This window comes from Corvus moneduloides, chromosome 6, assembly GCF_009650955.1.
Source record: "Corvus moneduloides isolate bCorMon1 chromosome 6, bCorMon1.pri, whole genome shotgun sequence".
In the NCBI taxonomy this organism is placed as follows: Eukaryota; Metazoa; Chordata; class Aves; order Passeriformes; family Corvidae; genus Corvus; species Corvus moneduloides.
The window spans coordinates 16,507,434-16,535,005 of record NC_045481.1 but is presented as its reverse complement, the minus strand read 5'-3'; the positions used below and the strand labels follow the sequence as shown (position 1 = coordinate 16,535,005).

The 27,572-nt window shown below is 41.0% G+C and overlaps 2 protein-coding genes across 4 annotated transcripts in view; one reads left to right on the top strand and one right to left on the bottom strand.

Annotated features, from left to right (window-relative positions):
* The window catches only part of DGLUCY (D-glutamate cyclase), a 48,995-nt gene extending 47,900 nt beyond the window's left edge, over positions 1-1,095 (top strand). The window contains exon 19 of one of the 2 annotated variants that reach the window (XR_004240681.1): positions 139-227. Coding sequence is in view for 1 of the 2 variants with exons in the window: in XM_032111485.1 (XP_031967376.1) it covers positions 139-282 (144 nt within the window). In the remaining variant the exon portion in view is untranslated. Of the gene's footprint in view, positions 1-138 lie in introns of both variants that reach the window. The other variant, XM_032111485.1, reaches the window with a different exon arrangement.
* A 3,064-nt stretch (positions 1,096-4,159) lies between these two features.
* GPR68 (G protein-coupled receptor 68) lies at positions 4,160-27,572 on the bottom strand. 2 transcript variants are annotated; one of them, XM_032111492.1, is made up of 5 exons: positions 26,955-27,572; positions 20,865-21,051; positions 19,951-20,070; positions 7,573-7,708; positions 4,160-5,777 (listed from the first exon to the last, which is right to left on the bottom strand). In XM_032111492.1, the coding sequence occupies exon 5, from the start codon at positions 5,640-5,642 to the stop codon at positions 4,566-4,568; it is 1,077 nt and encodes a 358-aa protein (XP_031967383.1). In that variant the 5' UTR covers positions 5,643-5,777; positions 7,573-7,708; positions 19,951-20,070; positions 20,865-21,051; positions 26,955-27,572; the 3' UTR covers positions 4,160-4,565. The 2 variants fall into 2 exon arrangements, with proteins under 2 accessions (XP_031967383.1, XP_031967382.1); XM_032111491.1 differs by lacking the exon at positions 7,573-7,708.

Genomic DNA, 27,572 nt, shown 5'->3' with positions numbered 1-27,572 from the left:
GAGATAGTACTTGCAAGTTGATGGCAAAATAAATATGGAGGATATGGTCAGTCTCTCCCAGAATTAAAATAAAGATCTTGGTGACTGCTCTTGTCTGATTCAGAATTTTAATTATACTCCGTTTCTTTGTTTTTTAAGGAAGAAAAGCTTCTGAAAACACTTGTGCAGCTCGGGGTCCGCAGTGGCAAAACTGCCAGTCTAGAGATGGAAGTGGACGGGCTGCCCTTCTACAACACCCATTCGCTTATGATTGAAAGGCTGCTGCAAGAAGCACAGCAGTGACTGCCCCTAATGATTTCTGCATCAAGAGTTGCTCCGATGTCATTTCCTTATTCTTGAGGCTCTCACAAGGTGTAAAAGACCAAAAAAAAGATGATTTTTCATCTCTGGTGTCTGGACCACACACAGCCTTTCATTGTTATCCTTACAACATCTCTGTGCAACAAGAAGAGGGTATCATCACCATGACTTGGTCTACCTTTCTTTTCTGTAATTTTAAAATGGAGAATGAATATTAAATGATTTATGATAAGAGGTGATCTGGCTTTTACAAAGAAACCATGCAATTACAATGAGATATTATTGCACTGCTGTTCTTGTTTCACTGACCTCATAACTGTAACAGGAAGTAACTCTCGTAACAACTTGGGTTTAAAAATACTTGCGGTGAGGAAAACAGCTACAGTAGAGAGGGGAGATTCGAAACAAAACTGCAGTTTTGAAATAGTGAAAGCTCCACTTTCTGTAGCCCCTCTGTCTTCTTATGGTGGGGGATAGTTTGTGGAAATGTGAGGAGATAAGGAGAAAATTTCAACTGAGCTAATGAAAATAAGGGCAGCATTGCAGACCTTCCATGTAAAGGGTAGGCTGTGCCATTGACCTCCATTGTATCAGTAGTTTGCCTTTTATGTATTTTGCCCCTTTCTGGGTAATAGAGAAAAATTGTAGACATTTCAGAGCATCCTGTCGTTAAAAAGAATAGAAATATATAAATAATGATTAAAATTAATTATTAGAAATAAAAGTATGATTAGAAATGAATAAACATTTGCATTCAGTATGAAATAACATTATGTAAATAAACATTGACATGAATTCCTGTTATAGAAATTCAGCTCCTGACAAGACCGCGTGAAGTAACATTAAATTCTATCCCATAGAATTTCTAACAATGAAGCAGTACACAACAAATGGTTGTGAATTGTGCCCAACTTTTGTCATTTAAAGCTGTGATTTTTACCTTAACTCCAGATGAGTGTCAGCACTGAAGTTCTGCTGGCTGTCAGCCCTCACAGCAGAGAGGGGAGGGTAGCTTTGACACTGCACCTCTAGAGCACTGGTGCTTTACCTGTCATAAAATGGAAGTTGCCTTTAGTTGGAGTTCCAGCAGCCAGCAACACTTTGTATCTCTTTTCCTTCCTGGCAGGTGAGTTTTATTTTCCTTCTTCGATGCAAGACAACTTTTTCAGAATGAGAAAAATAATTTCATACCACAAACACCAGCATATTTTGAATATTAATCTCCTGAAGTCCCTGAGCACATAAAGCCTTTAAAGACATAAGAGAGTTGAACACATGACAGAAAGAAATCTTAAAGCCAGCTAGACATTCAGGTTCACCGAAGATCCCAATGTTTATTTTACAGATTGATCATTTTTTTAGATTTATCTCAAACCTTCTGAAAAGATGTTCTGGAAAAGTATCTTTGAAGTTTCACAATTAGAAAACATCTCCTTTAAAAGTCTCCAAACTCTCCAAACTATAAGTATTAAGTAAAATATTTCATATGAATGCTTGAACTTTTTGCCAAAGCCAGTAACCCTGTAGGATGGCATATGTTCACTGCTGCACAGAATTCACAGAATGAAATTGGCATCATTTTAAAAGAAGCAGCTGCTTTTATTCTCTGTGTGCTACTGACATACTACACTAACAGGTGCAATGTATATTACTCTTTCCAAGCACTAACTTTTGTCAAAAAAAGGTTTTGCTCTTGGTTCCCCCAAAATACAAGTCTTAACAGTCAGATTTCATTGAGAAATACAAAATTTAATAATTTATTTCTCTTTTTCTCTAGTGCATGCCTTTAAAATCCCTTCTCGTGTGCAGTCCCAAGCACTGTATTTACTGCAATAGCAGGTGTAGCATGTCTCTAGCAACCTTAGCAGGACTCTTGAGTGAGTTTTGACTGAGATGGAAGGAAAACTCTGAATGGGAGTTACCTTCCTGCTGTATTGGTTACAGTTCTGCAGCCTGAGGTGAACAGTTACAATACAGAAAGAATTGATAAAATGTCAGCTTCAAGAAAAAAAAGAGGAAAAAGAAGAAGAAATCCCTCCCTTCTGTTGAGGGTTAGCAGGTTAAGTGCTGAGAACTGTAGCAGAATGCTGCGCTGTGTTACACAAGTTTCCATCTGATTTTCAACTGCAGCAGCTGACCAAAGCTGACCACATCAAAGCACCAATTCAAATAAGCCTTAATCCCTCAGATGACAACTCCATATAGTACAGCATGCTCTGCATTCCAGTTGTCTAATTTAAACAACATGGGTAACTGTAAAGAAGCAACGCATAAACATGACAACAAATACTTAATCCTAGAACAAACCATGTGTGTGTCTTGCAGTCTGACAGGTCATGGGGGGTCCAAGAAGTTGGTGCTTAACAATGTACAGGCTCAGCACTCCAGCAGTCCCTGCCTTATGACCCCCTTGGAACACACAGCAGATGAGATGAAAGATTAGGAGAAAATAAAGCTAAACAGTGCTAATAGTCAGGAGAAAAAAATGCAGTTGTAATTAATCCAGCTGAGTGGTCAAAGTATAAAGAAATGTAAAATAATTAAACAAATCAAATGTTAACCTAAGCAAACCTAATCCCCTCTTGGGATTGGAGACATGAATCCTTTCTGCTAGAGGAGGGAGGAGAAGATCTGTAGTCTCACAAATAGAAAATAACTATCTTTTAGCCAAAGCTAAAAGATAGTTATTTCAAACATAGAGTGAAAAAATATAAAAAGAAAATTATAAAAACATTCTTTATTAAACATATCCACTAATTATGTCCAATATTGCACTCTCAAGGTGGTTTCCAGAAAACTGTTAGTATATATTCCTTTTGGAATCTGATGACAAGCAAGGCTGTGTTACAATGACATACTTCAGATAGCATGAGTAGACATCTGTCTAGACAATCTTTTGACTTAAAAGCAAACCAGAGAAACAAAACTGATTATACTGCTGGAAGTTATCAGCTCCAGGGTGCAGAGAGGTGTTTCAAAGAAGATCTGAAGCCAGAGAATTGAAAGGACAAGGCAATATTAATGGTGTAACAGCTACAGATACAAGAAGGTGTGATGAGCAGATCACTAAGAAGAATCATACAGGATTCATTACTGTAACAAAAAACCCCTAGAAAACCTAGAGAGGAGGTGGTGGTAGAAACAATACTATAGAGTACAACTCCCACATCTTTAAAAGCCACTGTTCTCCACTTACTCCTGTATTTTGTTGCTGTCTAAACCAGGACACTGATCATTCATACATCATATTTCTGATACTGTATTTACTGAACCATGACCGAACCCTAAACTATATTATCTGTGGGCAAGAACAGAGTTTATACAGAATTCATTCAACAGTTTCCCTGACAAATGAATTGTTATATAATTGCCTGCATGGTCTGTGCTGCACAAAATACACAAATTGCAAAGGACACAATCAAAACTGTAGCAAGGTGTAGTAGAATTTAGATGTAAATAAATGAATACAGTGACTCAGAGAAGCACATGGGATCAAAGTGCCTCACACACTACCAACCTTCTGTTCTCTTCCAAGTCAACACACCAAGTTACTGACTCTTGACACACCATCGGAGCCCAGAGTCTCATAGTTCTGGAAGTCTCTAGGAGCCTTATGATGAGGTTTAACAGTCTGAGATTCAACAGTCAAATAACAGCCTGAAGGTCTCAGCAGGTGCTGAGTTCCCTGTGCATGTTCTCCCATAACGTCTCACACTATGGGAACCACTGTTTCAGGAGTCTGGTTCTGGCATGGTCTCTACATGCTTTGAAACTGGCAGAAGGAGAAGTTATTTCAGAGAGTTACAGAGAGGTTGCAGAAGTGTTTTGTTGGTTCTTTTTCTTTCTAAAAGTACATATGGAGACATTAAATTTTTTCTGTCTCTGACCTTTTCGATAGATGATGACAGCTTGTAGAGAATTATTTTCTCAAGATGCAACAGGGGAAAACAGAAAGCAGTTAAAGATGAGTTCACTAGAACTACACACCATGAGTACTGGCTTATTCCAGTCAATGCAGTCATCAAGACAAACAGGTTTTAAGTGGTAGCATGACAACAACAGATATATGATTATAACTGAACTGACTTGGCATATGCTTTCCTCCCTATTGCCAGGGTCCAAGCACCTCCAGAAACAGCTTCACTGTACAGCATTGCTCATAAGCCTTTGCGAGGTCACACTGCTGTAATACGTGAATAATTCAGACAGATACACAACATGGCCATAGCTGCAGATTTAGGATCAAGGTCCTTTTTTGATTAATGCTATAGGCTGTCTATATCAGCTGTGAAGCAGTCCTTCATTCCAGCACCATCAAGTGGTATTTGTAATAACTCTGGTTGTTGCTCATGCTGTGTTCTGTTGGGAGTTTCAGTAATGTTCAGTGGATAGGACTCCTTTGTCTCAGTACTCAGACGGCCTAAACATGTTAGACAAGAGTCTCTCATCTTGACAAAGTTCTGGTAAGTGCTTTCACTGGAAAAACAGTATAACACTGGGTCAGCAACACAGTTAAAAGTAGTTAACAAGAGAGAAATATGGTAAACATTAAATACTTTCTCAGCAAATGAGCAGTTGTTCTCCAACAAGCTACGAACTACAAGTAGGATGTGGTATGGCCCAAAGCAGACTAAAAATATGAAAACAGTGCTTGAAACCAGTCTTTTAATTTGGATTTTCTTCTTCTTTTGAGTGCCGGGACTCTTGTGGACAACTCGTAAAATCCCACAGTAGGAGAAGGCCAGCAGAAAGAAAGGGAAAAGGAAGCCAGCAGAGAAGCGGTAGTAATTGACATTGTGCTCCCATTTCTTGATGGGGTAATGCTCAAAGCACACCAAGTGGCTCTCAGCATCCATGCTGATCTCCCCGTGCGTGAACACAAAGCAGCATGTCATTATTTCTTTGGCCCAGATGATGATGCTCACAATGGCAGCAGCCTTCATGGTCCGAAAGCGCTGAAACCGGAAGGGGTGCACCACGGCCAGATAGCGGTCAATGGAGATGCAGCACAGGAAGCCCACGCTGATGTAGATATTCTCATATAGGATGATGCCACAAATTTTGCACAGCAGCTCATCGTAAGTCCAGTTGTCATGCTGTAAAGCATACTGAAGCCAAAAAGGCAAAGAAAATATGTACAGCAGGTCTGCTACAGTCAAATTGCAAAGGTAGATACCTAATTCATTTTTAGCTTTGATCTGTAAATACCCATAGTACAGTGACAGACAGTTAGCTGGCAAGCCTAATATAAACACAAATATGTACACCACAGGGGATAATGTCTCATGGATATCATGATTAATGTTGCACTTCTCAGTTGCATTCTCTGTGAAATTCACCATCTTCTACTTTTCTCTCTGTATCACTCATCAGGGTCCTGAATGTAAGACTTAATTACATTCAGTTTTCATGTAGAGTTTATTTCTTCCACAAATGTTTAGGCTGAAGTGATGCCTTTGCTGCAGGATGTTAATAACCTGAAGATAAAGCACAAGGAAATCCTTAGAAGAGGTACAATTGTTAAATATATAGTACACTATTCAGAAAGCTGCTCTTTCCTAGCTGTAGATATTTTACAGTCTTTGATAAAGATAAAGCCTGTCTAGGAAATCATGAATCACATAAGTCCTAGCATGTAACAGAAAAGTGCCAGAAAATTATGTGATCCAGAATCACAAAGCCAATTACAAATATTTGTTGTTTTAGCTTTGGAGGCATCTAAAATGTGAAGAAATATCATCTCTGTTGTACAGATGAGGCAGAAAAGCAGTAATCAGATTTCTCTACAATGGAAAAGGTGTCTCTGGTAAACCAGCAGTCCACTCAGACTTCTTCAGAGGATCTAGGGTGCAAAAAACTGTTGATTTTTAATTTCCATTTCTTAAATTTTCCTTTATATACAAGATACCATGTAATATGCAGTTCAATTCATCAGGATTTTAAAAAAATAAACTGAATTCTTAGCACTCTCTCTTACAGCTACTTGTAAACACAATCCTGAAAGCAAGCTGTCTTCCTCTGTTGGAAGGGCATGGTAACACTCCGGTACAGTGCATCCCCATGGTCTCAGTTCTACAGGATATTCCTTATTTGCCATCAACTCCCAAACCCACTCATTTACTCTTACTACTTACACACTTGTATCTTTCCTTTTCACTTTCACCAAATATGAATGTAATTGTTTTCACCTGAGGGGTCTGGTATAATCCAAACACATACCCACAGAAACCACTGCTATGCTATGCTATGCTATGCTATGCTATGCTATGCTATGCTAAACTAGTTAAAACACAAGAACCACTGCTGACAATGGGTTAGCACTCAGTTCTACTAGGTCAACCCTGGACCCAGCTCACAGTGATGAAACCCTCGACTAAACAATGTAATACCCCATGCAGGATTTTATCACCTCGTGATATATTCACGTGGGCACAAATGGAGCACTGGAGAACAGCAGGGCAAACTGTGCCTAGTCTGAAGGGGATGCATGTTTAACCTGATGGTGCAGAACAGCAAGACTGTGTTCCTTTCAATCTCTCCTCAGAAAATTCAGGGTTGTTGGCTATACCTTTGTAAGGTTAACAATTTGTGTACTCTTTTTACGGCTTCAGACACTATGAATTCAAAAGCAGCACTATCCAAAGATAAGACCTTGCTTCTTTTTTCTGTTTGCTATGCTAATGTGCATTTTTGTAATCATATTCTGTGCCATCTAGGAACATAAAATTTCTTCCAAGGCAACCCTTACAGAAACATGACCACACTACAGTAAAATTAGTGTCAGTTTTAGCACTTGAGGATGTTACTGTCAAATAATCTTTTTTGCTACATGGTTTTTTTTTTTTTAATAGTGATAGGCTTTACTCCTGTAGAAACTGAAAAGAAAATCACTTGCTTTAGGCCAGAAAATAATTGCCTGGCTGAAATAAATGATCAAACCTGCAAAGAACTTCATTTTTTAGCTTCAACCAGCATAGTTCCACAGAATTCACAGCAAACACCTACAAATAAAAATTGGGATGTGTTTTTCGTCCCTTTACTTCTACTGTTTCTTACCAACAGAGAGAAAATCAGCCCTTGTTTTGGTGGGAATGTCCTTGGGAGCTCAGAAACTCTCAGTCGTGAAACAACAAGCCAAGGTAAGATCATCTCCCTCAAAACTTCTAACTTCACTGTCCCATGCAACTTGTGTGAAAGACTGCTCAAGTCTAGCACTCTGCTCTCCTTCTCCTTTCAGTCTCAAGCATCTCCTTTGGGGTTTAAGAGACTCACCCCTTCCAGTGCAGGTGTCACAATAGTTACAACTCATGTGTCAAACTCAGCAGAAGAAATGCTGCTAAAGGGACCCAGTCACAGATATCTATGGTTCAGTTTGAAGTTTGCTCAAGGAGATTGCCATAACCTTCCCCTGGAATAAATATGACAATGTTAGCAGTGCTGACATTTACAGCAGAAATCAGTCACTAAAGTTATGGACAAATTTCCCCAAACACTGATACTTATTGGCCATTAGTTCTCCTGTAACACTATCCAGTTTCTCAAAGGCTTGATAACCATCACACATCTCTTCCACCTGCAGACAAGGGCAGTGCACAGAATCTTTGCTGAGGCAGGTTTGATAACCTTCTTACCCCACCCCGCCTTTTTAATCCAGAGCTCCAGGGCTGCGTTTGTATTTCATAGCATTTCTGTATTATTTGGTGACTTTTACATGTAAGGGTTTGCCTGTGCAGGATGATTGGCACACCTTAGTTGTTCTCTAAAATGCCTAAAATCTGAGGCCTATCATCATATCTACCAGTGTCCAGCCAGTGTCCAGCTCCTGTCAATAAGTAATAGTAATAGCAATTCAAAAGCTGTTGACAGTTTTGAAAATTCAGAACTGTCTTTATATGTCTAGCACTGAGTTTCATTCAGTGTTACCCAGTGAGTCATTATGGACCACAGTATGACGAAAAGCAGATGTACTCTACAGTTGCAGTGTTTTTTGAAAATGTTTCTTTTCCTCTAAGAACTCAAAGTGTTTTTATCAAATTATGTTTATGTACAGAGAATATGATTATAAAAATAATTTCTGCCTAGTTTAAAAGTCTTGCCAGAATGTAGGATGTGAAGGAGGCAGAAAAAGTCTTATTGATACAATATTATGCTAATATAATATGCACTTACCATTACAGCAACATTTCCTGCTCCTGGAGGAAATTCTGGAGTGGGCTGTTTGAAGGGGCAGGAAAAGGAGGCTGGCTGTAACAAATCTCTTTGCCTTGTGCTAACAAACCCTCCTCAATTTCAAAGATGGCGATGAAAAACAAAGGTCCAGATTCTTGGGCAATACCTGTCTTACACTGCTGTTCTGGTCGGTGGCAACAGTGAGCCAGGAAATTCTTCCCTTGTTTCAGCCTCCTCAGTGTGTGGGCTCTGGGCCACCTTTGTACCCTTTGACCATTCGTGCCTGGCTAAGGACAGACTCAGTAGCCAAATGGAAGTACAGAGGCAGTTCACCTTTTCCCCAGCACCAGGTACACTAAATATAGCTCTGCACCAGACAGGGAATGAAACTGCAGGATTTTTTCAACAAACCTGGTATCAAAGGACTGCACTGGCAGGTTTAAATAAATGGGTGTGGAAGAGCCCACTCTGTTATTAAAAACATATAACACAATACTTTACAGGCTGTCTGAAAAAGGGGAAAATGAAGGAAAAATGATGCATGGTATAGAAGAGAAAAGACAAATAATTCCCCCATTACTTACTGGCAACATCTGAATAGATGAAGGAGAAAAATTTAAAAAGTTGCTCTATGAAAAACATCTAGGGTGCAGACAATCATGAAGCTGAAAGCAGTTATGAACGGGAACACAAAGGCATTTCTTTTAGACAGCTTTAATATGGACATAGTGCAGCTGTGTGACTTTGTTTTTTTGAGCGTAGTTCATGTAACACATTCAGTATCATGAATCTGCAGTCATTTCCAGGCAATATTTCTCTCTCCTATATGCCCACATCTTTTAGATGATACCCATCTAAGCCTAAGTCTTGGCAATAAATTGGAAGACTCTCTCCATCTACATGAGCTCCAAACAATTCTCTTGTTCCTGGATTTAAAATAAAGCCAAGGATCCCTGAGCTTCAGAAAGCCTCACTTTTTCATGCTTTAAACAAGCCAACTTTATTACTCACTGGTGAGTTCAACGACAGTTCTTTTCTTTCCCAATTCCTTTGTGCCTTAGCTGTTGACAAATGCATGATTTGCCCCTGCATGATGAACCATGGGGCAGCTCATGGGTTAAGCACTGCCTGCTGGCAACGGCACAGGAAGCAGCCAGAGCCACGGACAACAGCAGCCTCTTCACCTTGGACCAAGGAGTACCATGGAGCCCAGGTGGGTCTTTTCAGTTTCAGTGAATATTGCTACAATTTTTGTTGTAAGAAATCTGTCTGCAACTAGGCCTACATATTTTTTTAGCAGAGACAAATAGGACTGCAGCAAAGGACTTCCTTGCTAGAATTTGCAACAGTTGTGCACCCAGCTTGTCTCATTCACAAAGCACCCACTTCCATTAACAGGGAGTGTAACATAGTTGTGTGCCTGCATGGTCTCTTGCTATTTAATCTGTCCCTGCACCTGTCATACAGTGCAGACAGGCCTGAGTCACTTGGCTGTCATTGCAGGACTTAAACTGTCCTGCATACCTTGGAATCAGAAACTCAGAGTGGTTTCAGTTTAGGATTTGGTTCAGGCCATTACCTACACAAACACCAGCCCTTAAATTCACACGATAAACTTCCTTCAACACTTGCAGGTTTGTCAGATTGTTTGATCCTGTTTCACAAAACCTGGAAGAATAAGGTCAGATAAGAAGGCAGGGAAGCGATGACCAGCCGAAGAGACTAGGGACTGGTCAAACAACATAAAATGGGCAGGAAAGGGACAATATCCCTAGAGCAAGTTTGAAGAAAAAAAAAAAAAAAAAGTAGAAGAAAGTAGAAATTTGGGTGCACCACTGAGTATGAAGAAATGGCACAATGATGTTTGGGTTCGATCAGAAGAATTATGATGTAAAAAATGAATCTGTTGGAGCAGGTCCAGAAGAAGGTCACAGAAATGACAAGAGGGGTGAAGCATCTCTCCTATGAGGAAAGGATGAGAAAGTTGGAGTTGTTCAGCCTGGAGAAGAAGGCTCTGGGAAGACCTTGTTGCAGCCTTTCAGTACCTAAAGGGGACTTAAAAGAAACATGGGGACAGACTTTTTAATAGGACTCGTAGCAACAGGACAAGGGGTAATGGTTTTAAACTAAAAGAGGGTAGAGTCAGACTACATACAAAGATGAATTTTTTTATGATGAGGGTGACAAACACTAGCCCAGGTTGCCCAGAGAGGTGATGGATGCCCCGTCCCTGGGAACATTCAGGGTCGGGTTTCATGGGGCTCTGAGTAACCTGGTCTAGTTGAAGATGCCCCTGCTTATTGCAGGAGAGTTGGACTAGATGGCCTTTAAAGGTCCTTTCCAAACCAGACCATTCTGATTCTAGAAGGGTACCAAGCAGAAGGAGCCATTAAAGTCAATGGAAGATGTTTCTATTAATACAAGATAAGTAAAGGAAAAGACAAGTATATATGAGGGACAAACACAAATATGTATGTATTTTTATAATATATATGTTTATATAACATATGTTTATATGGTATATAAGTATTTTTATATTTCTATAAAGATAACTGAAATATTTCCTGTTGGTTTTTATTCCAGTCTTTAGAACCAGAATTGTTAACCAGCAACTAACAAAATCATTTTTAACAATAGGATGGGGGCATAGAGGAACATAGATCAGCAAAGGCTAACAGATATTTAAAAAAAATACATGTACTCCAGCGGATTTAGTTACAGCAATTTGTGAATTATTGCTGCTAATGTTTCAGGAATTATAATGAATTGGGGTAAAACAGACATAACATTTTGTTTTGTGAAAAAGAGGAGTCAAATTGAATTTCTAAACTAAAGTATTTTACATCTATGCACAATCTATTCAGTGTTTGAAACTTGCAAGTGGATTTTTCTAACGTGAACTTCTGAGTACAATAATTATTACTCTGTATATCTGTTTCAGTTGAAGGAAACCATGAAAGTGTTCTGTAAATTACAAATAACTTTACTTTTGTCATTATCAGATGACTCCTCTTATAAATCTATTGTCAAAGAAGGAAGTCGGCAACATTTTTTTTCAGAATCCACATAAACAAAAGACTAATTAGTCATCAATGACCAATTTTTCCTAACATGGATATGCAACTATTTGCAGTCTTGGTAAATCATTCCATTTGCTCCAACTTTTGATATTCTGGGAAATCCATGTTCTTTCCAACCTTTTCATTTCAGGTTTTTATTACTTTGGAATTCTTAGTTGATGCCTGTGCATAGGAAGGACAACTTGAGACGAAGGGCAAGGAAGGGAGGTAGGTTAATAGGCACAGTTTGTCCAATATCATAGAATCGTGGAATGGTTTGGATGGAAGGGACCTTAAAGACCATCTTGTTCTAACCCGTGGGCAGGAACACTTTCCACTGTCCCAGGTTGCTCAGAGCCCCATCCAGCCTGGCCTTGAACACTTTTAGGGATGGGGCATACACAGCTTCTCTGGGCAACCTGTGCCAGTACCTCACCACCCTCACAGTAAAGAATTTCCTTCTAACATCTAGTCTAAATTTTTCAGTTTGGGGCCATTCCCCCTTATTTTATCACATGTCCTACATGCCCTTGTAAAAAGTTTCTCACCATCTTTCTTTTAGGCTCCCTCCAGGTACTGGAAGGCAGCAATTAGGTCACCCTGGAGCCCCCTCTTCTCCAAGCTGGAAAAAAAAACAATTCTCTCAGCCTTTCCTCACAGGAGAGGTGCTCCATCCCTCTAATCATCTTGGAAACCTTCCTCTGGGCTCACTCCAAAGGTCCATGTCCTTCGTGTGCTGAGGACCCCAGATCTGGATGTAGCACTGGAGGTGGGGTCTCAACAGAGGGAAGTGAAGGGGTAGGATCCCCTCTCTCACCCTGCTGGCCATGCTGCTTTGGATGCAGACCAGGATGTGTTTGGCTCTCTGGGCTCCAAATGTTCCTGTCCAGCCTCTCATCCACCAGCAGCCCCAGGTCCTTCTCAGCAGGGCTGCTCTGATCTGTTCATCCCCACCCTCTGTTGATACCAGAGGCTGCCCTGGCCCAGGTGCAGCACCTTGCACTTGGTCTTGCTAAACCTCATGACATTCCCATGCACTCACTTCTTGGGCTTGTCCAGGTCCCTTTGGGTGGCATCCCATCCTTCAGGTGTGTCCCTCCTCTCTTTGGTGTCATCTACAAATCTGCTGAGGCTGCACTCAATTCCTTCGTCTATGTCATTAATGAAAATACTAAATAAAACTGGTCCCAGTACAGACACTTGAGGGACACCACTTGTCACTGAGGTCCATTAGGACTCTGAGCCATTGACTATGACACTCTGGATGCAACTGTTCCACCATTTTCTTACACACGTAAGAGTCCACCCACCAAATCCATCTCTTTCCAGTTTAGAGAGAAGGCTGCTGTGGGGGGGCCTGTCAAAGTCTCTACAGAAGTCCAGATAAATGACATCTGTAACCCTTCCTTTGTCCACTGATACAGCCACTCCATCATAGAAGGCCATAGGCTGATCAGGCAGGACCTGCCCTTGGTAAAGCTCTGCGGGCTGTCCCAAATCACATCACTGTCCTTGATGCGCCTTAGCAGAGCTTCTAGGAGGATCTGTTCCATGATCTTGCCCAGGCACAGAGGTGGTGCTAACAGGTCGGTAGTACCCAGGGTCCACCTTTCTACCCTTTTTAAAGATGAGTACAATGTTTCCCTTTTTCCAGTCACCTGGGACTTCTTCTGATTGCCATGACTTCTCAAATATCATGGACAGTAGCTTGGCAACTACATCTGCCTGTTCCCTCAGACTACTCATTCTATCTCACACTACTACTTATTCTTTATCTAGGATTAGGGCCTTTTTACCTAATGTGAGGTCTGAACAACTGGTTGAGCGCAAGAAAGTGCTGAAAACAGAAAAAACTTTGGAAAATCCCTATTTACGAAGTTCATGCAATGTGTAATTTCAGTCAAGCAGTCCAAATAGTATCAGGGAGGTGAATCACAGCAGAAATTAGTCATGCTATAGCTGCCTCAAAGCTTAAAAAAAATGACCCTAATTTGCCCCCCACTTCCTGCTGTTAAAGATCAACCAAGTGGACAACATGACCCTCCAAGTACTGCACTGCTGAGCTACTGTGACTAGTTTCTACCCACAGGGCACATCTCCTTGAAGCTCTGTGTATGACTTGCTTGAGTACAGAACAGTGGGTGGAGGAAAACACATCACACTACTTCCTGCAGACATCTTAAATCACTCTATTACTCAGAGAAAAAATTCCAAATCTTCCTTTTCCCTGAATAAAACCTCAGTGAAGTCAATGTCCCTCTCCCCCACAATACTCCTTGACACAAAAGAAAAAAACCCATCCTGTGTCTATTGAAGAAGCAGCAGGCAAGTCATAATCAGTCATAGACATCAGAACTACTTATAATCCCAAACTCATACACTGATCCTTGTTGAACAGGACAATGCAAAAAACCCCAAGATTACACAGGTCTTGCTTATTAGAAGCCATATAAGCCATGATCAACATGCAATATTAATAAGAAACAATGACTGGAACAACTGTGTTGTAACCTGGGATTGAGAAATAGGAACTTCATCCTTCTAAGTTCAGTGAGTTCTGATTCATTTTACCATCTACAGCTTTGGGGAAAATCATCCTTCTGATTCATTTTCCTAAACTGTATTACTGCCTCTTTTGATGCTGCAGCCTGCTCTGACACCAGCACAGTGCTAGATCAGGCAATGATCTTGCGTTGAGGTCAGTGACTTAACATTTAATTCATATCTGTGTTGCATTTCAATGATTTTTGCCTTTCTCAGATTGCCAGTGTGTCCCTGCAGCCCCAGCACTACCACACAGCTCCTGCTTCACAGAGTGGCTGCTCAAAGGGAGCCATGGGAGTCACCCACAGATTTCTCTGCTGCTTGAGCATGAGCCACTCATTTACATACCATGGGCCGTAGCACACTGCCGGCACCCTGTCCCGGTCAGCTCGCCCCGTCCCAGTCAGCACACACCAAGGCTGAGCAGAGCTCTGGCTGTCAGCCTCTGCCTTTGGCCAGAGGCTCACGGCCCTGGAGCTGATGTGTGTATTAAGAGCAGCTTGCTCGCTGTACCCACATGCTCACTCAGAAAGGGAACAGAATGCCAGCAACACACAAGGCAGTCCCTTCTGTCAAGCTTCCCCAGCATCACTCAAGGGAAAACTTGCTCAAAATCTGAAAAGTTAGAGAACAAAGCAGGGACCAAGGTATCTTTCTGCTTGCATCTTTTGTAATGCCATAAGGATCATATCCTCCAAACAGAACAATATCATTAACTAAAAGTCATTTGGAAAGCAACCAAACACCCATCTATAGAATTTTTTCTCTTCATTCACTGATAATTCAGTGGATGAGACTTATTGTGCAATGCTGCTGACAAGCTTGGGACATCCATAATCAATGCCTGACTAATAACACTTGACAAACAGCAAAGGCTGTCTGATGGAAAAATTTTGCTAGCTAGGTCTAACTGGTTGAAACTCTGGCATGTCTAAAGAGATAGAGCAGATCTCCTGTTCAAGGAGAATGTTAGCATTTTCATTATTCCATGCATCAGCAAATAATGATACATTCAATAAAGTCATCTCTTTTTGAAATGTCATTTTCTGCATATATGATTCAGTATATGATTCATTTTGTACTGCAAAAGTTTTAAGACATGGTAAAGTGAAAAGCTGCTTACAATATTTGAAGATTTTTCCCTTCAACTCATTTTTCTTTGACTTAATTATTTTTCTTCTGTTTGGATTTATCCAAAGAGAACAAATTCATCATGAGATAGGAGCCTGCTCAACTGAAGCACCTAACACTGTGTGCACTGTTGCCATCTGAAAAACGAAAACAATTCCGTTTTGCCTTTGTACTGTGTTTGGGTTTCCGGCTTGCACTGATCACCATTGTGCACTTCAGACATGTTTCTGTTCTAGATCCAATTCTTTCTAGTCTAGCACACCATCCACCCTTCCACGCACTTCTGTTTAGCTACGCTTATTTCCTTTGAGGCTCAATTGAGCCTTTTTTGGCTCTTGTTCTGTATTTCTGTATTTCTTCCTTGGATACAGCATTGAGGGGGGGTGGTATGTGTGCTGCATTATGCATATGTATTTGTGCATGTCTTCAAATAGTCCCCATCTTAGGTAGAAACCTAACTCTACTAAACTATCCCTTATTGCTATCTTTAATTAAATTTCTTCTCTTTTTTTTTCAGTTTCCCTTCTGGAGATTAACCAAGTTTCCTGTAGAACTGAGTCAATATTCACATGTAAGACATGTTCTTCCATTGTTATTTCTCAGTCTTCTCACGAGAAGTAGTGTGCCTTGCAAAAGGTTTTTTCCTTTGTGCTCTTTCACTCGTTGCTGTTCTTGCTCCCTAGATGACTATTGAAAACGTCAGTCCTTTTTTTTTTTCACTTGAGAGTACAGGACTCCAACAACCTAGTTCCCAGCGGATTAATCACTTTAAAGAAAGTGCTGGCATCTGTATCTGCAGGTTTGCTTACATTTTCATTTCCTGAATTTCCATTTCTGGATAAAAGACATTCAACACGAAAACTGAGAAAAATAGTTGAAGAGGCATGACCTCACAGAAATGCAAACCCTCCCTTCTTTAATAGTATCAAAGAAGCAATTCACAGCAAAAGCAACAACCTTGCTGTAAACCATTCACACTTCCAAACATGCTTCTGACTAGAGAAAAGGGAGAGAATCAAATGCTTGTTCAGGACAGTTCTGATGAGCTCTTGATGAGACGGAAAAGCTGGCACAGGAGATGTGAGATTCCAAATTGAGAGCTGTTCAGAAATCCAGGTCCTGCTTTGGGGCGGAGGTGTAAAAGCAGCTCTGAAATTTGGACATAAGTTCAAATTTGAAATAATAGTTTTCTGACATGATAGTTTCGGGTATTTTAGTTTAAGCCTCTTGTAAGTTTAAAAGACAATCGCTATTTTAAAAGCTATGTCTGAACAGTTCTTAAACACGGGCCATAAACCAGATACATCCTCTAATTAGGTATGTGAGTAGACACTAAATCATTATCCGTCACAGAGTAAAAACTCTCCTTCTTTGGCAGAAGGAAGACAAAATGCTTCCAGATATAAAATGACAAAATTCTAATGGTTACTAAAATATTGAGTTAAAAGAAAGCAAAGCCAAGAGATCTCTGAAACATTTCCATTCTTCCCTGCTGATATTGACCATTTTAGCATTTTATTCAGGTGTCGTTAAAGGGACTCAAATTTGATAGCTCAATTACATTTGCTCTTGTAATTAATTTGTTGGTTATCTCCCCTTCCTATGCTGGCTACTCAACCTCCCTTCCAAGCTTTGTGTCTTTACTGCTGGCCCACAGAACACAACATAAGAGAATCTTGAAACCTTGCTGAACAACGCAACAATGTTCAGAAAGGAAAGTCTAGGCTCATCCTAGCAGCAATAGCTGTCCATAGCAATTTCTGAGTGGAGAATGTCAGGAGGACATCTCCTGTGGAGCAACAGTAACAGCAGCAGAGTGCCCTCTCTGTTACCTGAAGGTCAGATCAGTTTTGCATTTCTATTTGATTCTGGCATGGTGACAGATCTGAGCCTAAGCAAACCCAGATCAAACTCCAAGACAACCCTGCTGGAAAGGAGTTTGTTGCCACAGAAACAATTTCTGGAAAGAGGGCTCCATGAAGAGGAACAGAAAATATACTTTCAGGGGAGCCTGTTTCTCACTCTCCCTCTAGCAGGGTTTTAAACCTATTATCTAGTCTTTTTCTCTTTTTCAGACAAATTAGTTACAGTTTCCAGATGAAGTGCCTGAAAAGCTCTTGTTTTGCTACCCTGTAGATTACCAGAGTTTAGAACAGTGTTTCTAGTGGAGAAAAAGGGTTACAGTGGATGTATCCCTTAGAGAATAAACTGCAATGGGTTTTTTAGCTGCTGTTGCTTACTAATACTTTTAGTTAAAATTATTCGTCAGTTTCTTCTAAACAGTAAAGCTGCTCTGTGTCTTTTCAAAAACAATTGCCACCAGCTGTCAGGGTCAGCAGCTCTGCAAATGCTTCAGCTGGCAGAATAATTCATAACAAGCAATAAAAGCCACTCAGAATAAGCTTTATAGGAAAAACAAACATATTAGAGGAGACAATCAGCTAATTACAAGGTAATGAGCCTCACAAGGCTGCCATGTCTGGAGCTCTCTTTCCACAATTCTTCCCTTAAAAATAATTACCAAGTTGTGTAAATGTCCTCATGAGTGGACCTGACTTTCTTTAGTTATCACCACACTGACACAATACAGCCATCAGAAGCGAAGCCCCAGGGCACCATGAATGCACCCTCAGGTCAGGACTAGAAAAACTGGAAGGCAAGAAATTTTCTTCTCCATGCACTGGAGAAGCCAGTGCATGCCAACCATGCCAAGAAAACACACATTTAGAGCATCAGCTGGTTCAGCTGAGTAACACCATCCACGAGGCTGGTTTAGGTGAGGAAAATTTAAGTTATTGCCCCCTTTGAACACCTGGCCCTGTGCAACTGTGCGCAGCCACGGGTAAGAAGCTTCCTGTCTGTCTGAACTCACAAGCAGCCTCAGGCTCACCCTAATTGATGACATCTAGTATGATGACACCTGTGTACACCTAGTTCTGCAGAGATTCACTTTCATCCCTTCTCTTCCCTTTCCCCATATCCCGCTTCTCTCTTTTCCCACTGCTGTAAGATTACTTGCAGTCCTCAGATCCAGAACAAAGGGAGTCAATTTTTGTCCACCAACCACAAAGTGAAATAAATACCTCTCAACGAAGATGTCAAGTGACACAAGGCTTTTTAATGAGATATTGGAACCACCAAATCTTTCTTCATTTAAAACTGTGATATTCAAATCACAATGCTATGATGTAGACATTTTCACCCCTGCTATCACAGAACAACATGCTAGTCTGATCCTATAAACCCAACACTTTCTTACAGTATACTTCCTAGACCCTGTAAAGTCCTTTAAAACTTTGGGGATGTACTTTCCATGCTATCTACATCTACTTCTCATCTTACCTACAGCTGTTTAGCATGGAGCGTAAAATAAGCTGGAAACCGCGCTCTTCTGCCTCTTCACTCATACAGCAGAAAGACTTTACAAGTGCCTGCACAGGAGCAGCCTGATATGGGGGAATAACAACATAGCAGCAGTAAGACGGGGAGGCAGGAAGGATAGGGCTGAGGACAATAGAAAATTTTGTTTCCTCAAAGAAGAAATGGAAGAGTGGGTGTTAAATACACAGGATTGGCTATCTTTTACTGGCTTCTTGGTTAAAGAAAACTTGAAAGAAGAAGTGGTTAGACATTCTGCTCTTCTGGAGCCAGTGTGAATACAGAGTGCTAATGTGGAAAAAGTCACAGTGGGTACTGACTAACAGACTGCTCAGAAAGTCCCATAATGCTCACAGTGACTCTGTCATGTCTTATGAGCCTACATGTAGCCATTTTTACTTACTTTACTAAGTCTCCTTACATTTTTATTAATAAATATCTGCATGTGTTCTGAACAGAAAAGGACAGGACAAGCTGTTACATTCTTCTAAATTCTCCATTTTTCAGCTCCTCTCCCCATGCAACACACAAAAGAAGAAAGCATCACACACTGAATTGCTTTTCTTGTTCCTTTACAGAGACTGACAAGAACCAGAAAAACGTTCTCATAACAAGGACAAGCTACAATAATGAACAAAAATTTTTGATCCTATTGAAAAAAAAAATTAATTCCTCACCTGATGGATTTCACTTCACTAAACAAACCCTCACATTTCAAGTTTCCCAAGTCAGATTCTGAACAGCAGCAAGAAAAGTAGCTTAGTGTTTGGAAAATATAGTAATAACATACGTTTGAGATACAAAGACAAAACTACATGGGTGTACATGGAGCACCCACACATCAAGGTATGTGGTTTAGCAATTTCATGCCAGGTGTAACTTTTGGCTTGTGTTCTCAGGGGAAATTAAGTATTTAAGTCACTTACTAGTCCTTCCAAATATCTTGTATCTAGTCAACTTATACAGTACTACTAAGTTCTCTGAAAATGACTCCAGGAACTTATCTTCAGGCTACTGCTCTGATTCCTTGCTGCAAACAACAGTTTCTCAGTTTATGTTAACAATTTCCTCTCATCAATACAACTTGAACAGTCAGCTCTCCTTGTGCCTAATTGGAACTCAAGAAAGTGGTTCTGGGAAAATCTTTATTCCAAGTTCCTGCTAGTAGGAACTTTGCCAAGGAAATTAATCTTGAAGTTGTGAATTTTTTTTGGACACGTTGCTTTGCTTGAGTCCTTGGAGCACCTCGTTATTTTGCTTTAACATCTCAGATAGAAAACTGTTTTACCACCTCTCCAGGGGTGAGACCTAGCTCAATGATGGAAAATTAACTTGCTTTCAAGAATGAACAGATAAAAATGAAACTCACCTTTTCGCAGAGTTCATGCAAAGATGTTTCGCCTGCAGTGTGAAGAGCACAAAACTTCCCTTCTCCTCACTCCTGCTCAGGCTGCTGGTGAGGCTGTCCTCCTCCCAGCTGTGAGCAAGGCTGTGCGTGAAACAGCGCAGGAAAGGAGGAGGAGATTGTGTTTCAGCTCCTGTGCTCTTTATGTTTCATCTGTGAAGGAGTCAGCCCAGCCCAGCCCTCTCCTCCCTCACCCACTTATTCATAAGTAAGAGAGATGAGAGTGCCAATAGCAGGCACTAAATACAGAGATTGCAACGTACACGGAGTTGTGTTCCCAGCCGTACCCACCGGCACGCGCACTGACCAGCAGAGAACTGCACTGCAATCACAGCAGCTGGTGCAGAGGCCAAATACAGCTGCTTCCAGCTTATCTAAACACACACAGATGTTGCCTCATGCAGGCGTATTGAAAAGTATACAGTGTTAGTGTTGTTATTAGAATCATTTACAGTAAGTTGTTTCTAGAGCTTGCAGACATCAGACCATTACATCCAAACACAGCAGAAGGTGATCTCTGCATGAGGAAGCATCTTATCTCACTGTGAAAGAGTAAGGGCTGTGAGGGGGGGCAGTTCCTTCCTCTCTTGTCTAAACAGCCAGACAAACTGAGGGCCACACAGATAAACAGATCGAAGGGCTTGTCCAAGGTCACTCAGGAAGAGTGTAGCAGATGAAAAAGCTGACCTCCTGCTAACTGACAGCACTACCCCTATTCCCACAGGAGTGAAGGCTGCGCTGTGGGATATGTATTAAATTGTCTGTCACTCAAACTGAAACGCACTGCTTTTAAAAACACAGATAACTACAAATTACACCATTGAAGCTGGAAACAAAAGCTGTTACCAGCTCAGGCTCTAAACTGGTGTGTAACTCACCTGATGCAGTGCTCTGCCATACTGCTGTAGGGACACCAGTGGCCCTGTATGCTCAGAACAGCACCCAACCAGGGCTCCCTTCTGCTCACTGCAACGGGCATGAGTGCTCCAAGGACAGCCAGACACAGTGAGACTGGAAACAGGAATCTTGTGCAGGGAACTCCAAGACATGTTCTCCATTTCCAGCCTGGTGGAAAGGAGAGTGACATAAGCACAGAAACAAAATAGAAAAAATAAAACAAACCAAAACAGGGAGATGACACAAGAACATTTATTTAGAAAACTTGGAAATACTCCAGGAGTACCCATGGCTAATGTCAGAAACAGCATCAAAAATAACTCCCCATTCTAAACACAGTCAAAGGGCTCTTCAGGTACAACAGGCTATCCAATGGCAGAGCCCTTCCTCTGCCAGGGCCTCTGGCAGATCAGAGATCTGAAGTTATCTACAGGGTTAAGAAACCTCTCTGAGTTTCTGAGGAGGGATGGAGCAGAAAAAATAGGAAATTCTTGGATGTGGTCATAAAAGGCTGCAACAAGCAGAGAACAGTCCTTTACAGGCTCACTGTGCTGCTCAGAGGATGTCAAAGGTCAGGCAGCATACCTGGCCGAACAGGCAAGGCACAGGCTCCTGGGAGCACAGCCAGAGGCTGAACAGCCTCTACAGTGTTAAGAAATATGAATGGTTGCTGTCACATTTATTAGGACTACTTGGAATACTCCCTCCTCTGATTAAATTTTTCTGTTGTTGTTGTTTTTTTGTTTGTGGTTAAATTGTTTTCTTTTATTTTGTACTCATTTAGTCTTTATTATTTATTTTTATATACATATATAAGAATATATATATTAAGAAAATCACGCAGACTGGGTCCTTTCAGGAAGTGAAATAAAACATTTGCTCCAACACCTCTTAATCCAAAATTATATACCCTTGGATACTGCAACACTTTTATTAAAGAATTTCTAAAATATGGTATTAAGAAAATGAAGTGCAGTAACTTCCTTGGTAGTACGTGCATTTTCGTCAGTAAAAAGCAACAGGGCATTATACTGACTACTTGCCTTCCCTGAGAGCACGTCAGGGCAGAAATCATGTGGTATCCAGTTCTCACTGGTGGCTGCAGGGAAAGCATTCCACCTTCTGCAGGGTCCAGGGTGCAGATAGGGAACAAGCCCTGAGAAGATCCACAGAGAGTGATTACCCTTTGGGTACCAGGGAAAGCAGAGATACTGGCAGAGATAATATCGTGGGCAGTATTTCTTTCCTAGTTCCCACGTTGGGTGCAGTTGTCTTGTCATGCTGACATGTGTACATGCTCAAAGATGTGTTACACAGATGTTGGATACAGGTGGACAGAATATCCAGAAAGCACAGCCTGAACCTTGGTCATCAGACACAATACAGGTCTATCAGAGTGGGCTAAAAAGGCAGCACTTGACCCATGCAGCTGGTAAATTATGCCTTGCAAGTGGAGCAGAAACAATGACTTCCACAAACATCCCTCTCAGAAAATGACAGAGCAAAATAAACTCCAGAAAAATCCTGTGTTTGTTTCTTTTTCATCCAGACATTCTATTTTGCTTGCCTCAGCATGCAGATGCTGTAAAGCAGGTAACTAAAATAATGGGATTTAGGGGCTTGGGCCAACTGCCCTCATCACTTCCAAGGGGGCAGAGCCATGTGTTGTCACCTCCATCACACACACTCAGCCACTGCATATTATGTTGTACCATATTTAAGACTCTCAAAATGAAAAGAAATAACATTTTTGTAGTCTTTTATCTCCATGAATTATACAGTAGTTATTAAAGCTGACAAATAGCTATTACTCGCTCCAAGTAGCAATTCTAGCTTTTCACGCACTTTGGTCAAATCATTTTAATGTGTGTGATGATTAAGTAACACTATTGAATTGAATTGCTCCTGGCTTGCATATGTCAAAACTAGAAGCAGCAAGATTCAAAAAAAATGGAGCTAAGCTGGCATTATAAATGACACAGATGCCATGGAAATGCAGCAGGAAGGAGGTCATTTAGACCATCTCCTTACCCATTGAGAAAGGCTAGACTAGCTCCTCTAGAGCTTCAGCTTCTCTTAAATTGCCATTAAGGAAGATTCTGCCTCACCCCTTGCAATGTCTCCATTCCCTGGCTAGGACTGTTCTCAAGAAGCTTGCACTAATATAAAAATCTTTATCTTCTATATTTCAAATTAATTTATCTTTTTATTGTCCTTCTGTGAATGTACATGAAAAACAGTCTATTGCTACCTTTCTCAATATCAATCATTTAAATGTCTGAGGATTATACATGCTGTCCCTCTTTAGATTTTGGAGAGTAAGCAGCCCCACTTTTCCAGTGTTTTTTGTAGATCATGTTTTCTAGGCCTCTACTCACCCACAACGATCTCATTTCCAGTCATAAGCATTCCTCCTTAAGCATATTCCAGCAGAGACCCTTTCTGGCAGTATTGGCATTGATTCCCAGTACCTGGTCTATGCTTTGCCTATGAGGGTCAACTTTGCTATGAAATTTGATTTAAATCCTTTCAAGCACCCATTTTGGTGAGGAAAAGAGGAAAATAAGTTCTCTCTTTTGCAGTGACACAGAGATATTCCCATATTCTATAGCTGAATAACAAGGACTTCCTAATGGTCTTCCTGGTACCACCCTAGAGTCACTGCTGGGCCAGCTCTTACACTGCCTGGAGGGGTGGCCGTGCAACACAATGCTTCACTTGTTTCAGAGGTTTCACTGCAGCCAGGCATCTTGCTTTATCTAGATGTTCTCCTCCTATTTTCCCTTGCTTCTGCTCTTGTCCCCATCTGCACTGCACCATGTGTTATTTTTAAACTTTCCCACAGGTTAGAAGGGCAACAGGTTGTTCACAGGAACATATGACCAGCAGGAAATTCTCTCTGTTCTCACTATGCTGGTGTTTTCCAAGCTCCTTCAAAATTTAAATTCAAAAGCACTCAAAATGTCCTACTTTTGCCCACCGCAGCAGAGGTAGGAACCTGGAAGGGCAGCAAGGACTCAGTAAGCTAGATAGGGACAGCAAGCCATCCCCACAGGGCTGGGGTTTTTGCCAGGTAACACACACCTCTCTAGCTCCTTCCTGAGGCAGGGAACACTTTTCATTTACACTGAAAATGCAATTTAACAATCTTTTGCACCTAGACTGCAAATATCCAACACGGAGACTTCATTTTGGATGCTAGAAATGGGCTTCATGGAGGTGAACTTGGTAACCAAGTAATACCGTATGGTGGCTACCATGTGGATTACCAGTCATCATCTGCAGAGGATTAAGGACCTGTAGAGGATCAGCTGGCTTGCCCTAGAGTGCCCTGTGGTACAGCTTCAAGCACCCAGTTCTTCCCTCTGCCTATAAAGGGAGAAAGGCCTCACTCATACAGAAAAGAGTGAAGAGTGAGGTGATATGAGCATTACACAGTCATCCAGGGGCTCTGCCTGTTTCTGTTCACAATACTGAACAGTGCAGACATAGACACAAAGGAAGTGGAGAATGTAGAAATTTCTATGGCAAGACTATCAGAATTAATAAAAAGTTTTTTCAAAATCTCGGCATCAAGGGCAGTGAAGTTATTGGTAGTCATTACAGCTAGTCCAGGATCCAGGCTAAAATATCTCTGCTCTTGCTATCTACAGAACAGACTTTATTAAGTCTTTCCCCAGTTATGGTGCCCCTAGAGACACAGGCTTCGATGTGTGGCTCATTGTGTGAAGGACCTGTGTATGATCGCGGGTGGGTTGGTACACTATAAATGTGTGCATGAACTTCCATTCAGCTATGGGAAAGAAGGCTGGTCACAGGTAAATGGAGTTCATCAAGAGGGACAGCCATGTGGACTTAATCTCCTGTGCTGCTCTTCTTCCCCCTATTAGCATGGATTTGGCAATTTTAGTTTGAGAAGAACTGTAGTCATAAGGTAGTCCATACACCAGTGCCCCAATGCAGTGAGGAAGATGGGGCCTAAATGCCCTTGAACCAATACTTCAAGGACAATATAGTCCCCAGTCTTCTATCAAAGCATGAATGTTCATAGTTCCTCAGATAACGGTGCTTGCCATAAAACATTGCTACAGACATCGTGCTAAAAACAATAGACAGGGGTCACTGAGTTCACTTTTTGCTTTCCTTCCCACGTTCAGTTTTAGATTCCCTTCTAAGCATACTCTCCTTTTCCAGGTAAACCTTGTTAAACAGATATAACCTGAGAGTTTAACACGTGAAGGGAACATTTCTTCTGATTTTAGTTACAAAAATTCATGTGGATGTAATTTGATACAATAAAGTCGTTGGTATCTGTTTTCATTCATTTGGCTGATTGCATAAGAGAACAAGCACGTGTTCATGTAGGGCAGGGTGGGAATTCAGGATCTGCCAAATGGGACCTGTTACCATTGATATGGCTGGTTAAATAAACAAGGAAAAGGATCTGTGTTCATGGGAGCTGAATGTGGGTAATAGAACTGGGCTTCAGGAATTCCAAGTTTTTTTCAATTAAAGAAGCCAAAATAAGCAAGGAAGGAAATTCTAAAACAATGAAAATGATGTGGAAACTTGTACTGTTAAAAATACTGAAGACTAAATAGAAACAATTTTGCCTCAATATGCAAAAAGTGATATGGATCTTCTTAAATGCATCTATCATCCTACTAATATTTTTAAGTGCTAGCTAATTCCCACAGAGAATAAAGATAATACTCTGCGCTGAAGAACAGAAAAATGTCTAGCGCTGGCAAGGAGAAGTCACAATGGAAGGAAAATTGCTGGAGGTGAAATGGGCTTGATCAGACTGTGGTAGCTGGTTCCACTATCTGAGCTTTGGACAGGATCTAGCGAGAAAGCTCCTTTTCATCCAAAGAATTTTCTACCAACACACCATGTGGTTGTCGTTGGAAGAAGTAGTTTTAAGAGCATACCAAAATAGTATATAAAAATATACTATTACCCATCAAACATATATAACCCACCTCCTTTAAGCCTCAGCTATCCAGGAGCAAGATGCTACTGTGTGGAAACACAAGAAAAAACAGCAATAGCAGAGAGATCCTCTTGCCAGTGAAGGTACCAAAGCTGCATTCTGGAGTGTACACAGCGTTTCCCCCACTGGATGCTGCTTTAAACCTTTTGTGCTCTAACTGATCTAAAACTCCTCCACATGGAGAAGGAACAAGTGTATCAGAAAGTTGGGAGGTATGATGCAAATGGAAGTACATAAGCTGTACAGTCCTGCTTACATGATGCTGTTCATACAGCTTCCTAAAGCATTCTACCCCTTTGCATCATTTACTGAAGGACCAAAAAATCTGTAAGCAAGCTCAAGAGACTGAGCAAATTGAAGGTTACCAACTTTAGCTTAATTTAAGTTAAATCCCAACTAAATTGATACAAGGTCTATTCCATTCAGTTTGTGCCACCTGTTTTCTCCATCTGCTTTTTCATAGAGTCACAGAATGTACTGGGTTGGAAGCGAGTCCTAAGGGTTATTGAGTCCAGCTCCCTGCTCTTGGCAGGACTATCTAACACTCAGTCACATGACTAAGAGCATCATCCAGACTCTCCTTGAACTCTGACAGGCTTTTGCACTGCTATGAGCAAGCAACCCTTGTTCAGAGGATTGCAGGTGTAAAAAAAGTTCCAAAGATTTTTCCTTCACAGACATTTCCCTGATTTGCATGATTTCTTCTACTTTCCCTTATAAATAGTCAAAAGGGTCCTACAGAAGCACTCAAACTGATTGGGAATTTTCCATCTCTGTAGAAGGCTGAGATGCTGCAGCTGAACATCCCCAGCAGCCTTAAACCACACTCATTTGTGGATTAGGTATTTGTGGGCTCACAGTGCACACAAATGCAAGTCCAAGTTTTGCATAACTAGAGAAAAAAATCCTCTTGCAAAGGTGAAAGGAAGAACTTTTTCATGGGTTTAACAAGAATGGGGTAATTTTGGTCAGAGGTACTTAAAATGGCAAGGGAACATAGACTTCCAAATCCCATAACGTTCAAAATACCCTGCCAAATGGTAAAACAATCATAGTAATAGCCCTATGAAACGCTCACCTCAGTTGTTCAGACATACTTTTCCATTTCTTGCAGAAAACTCCCTCTTCCTTCCAATGCAAGTCTCTAGAGATGCCTCAGCAGTCCACTGGCAAGTTGTTCTTCTTCATCTGGAATATCCTTCTCAAACACTCATGTTCTTCCTTAGCAGTATGTTCCCAAACACAAACTGCTATTCTTGCCATTTTGCACTTCCAGACTACTCAACGACTGCAAGAAGTGAGGTGATCTTTGACCCGCAATTTTCAGAGTTTTTTACATGGAGAAGGTGCTCACTGTTTCAAGCGTGGAATCCATGCGATGTTGGAGAGGAAGCAGGAGGCTCTTATACTTCTATCTGATGATGTTTTCTTAAAGCACAGGCTGTTTAGCTCTCCCATGAACTCTCTCATATCATAAACCAAAACCATTATAACACCATATTCTATTAATCTATCTGATTTCATAAGAGCCTGGTGCAATGAGTCTCACCAATAGCTTCACTTTCCCTTTCCTAAGCGCACTCTCCTTTAGCAGAGTTTCAGATCACACCATAGGATGTCACTCACTGCAGAGGGAGCTGGGCTGCTTTTGTTTTCCCTTGTGCAATACAGCTTTTCACAGGCTGGTGCCAGTGCT

Bases quoted from the DNA above. Each gene is read 5' to 3' on its own strand.
- GPR68 (XM_032111492.1), bottom strand. From the start codon at position 5,642: ATGGTGAATTTCACAGAGAATGCAACTGAGAAGTGCAACATTAATCAT.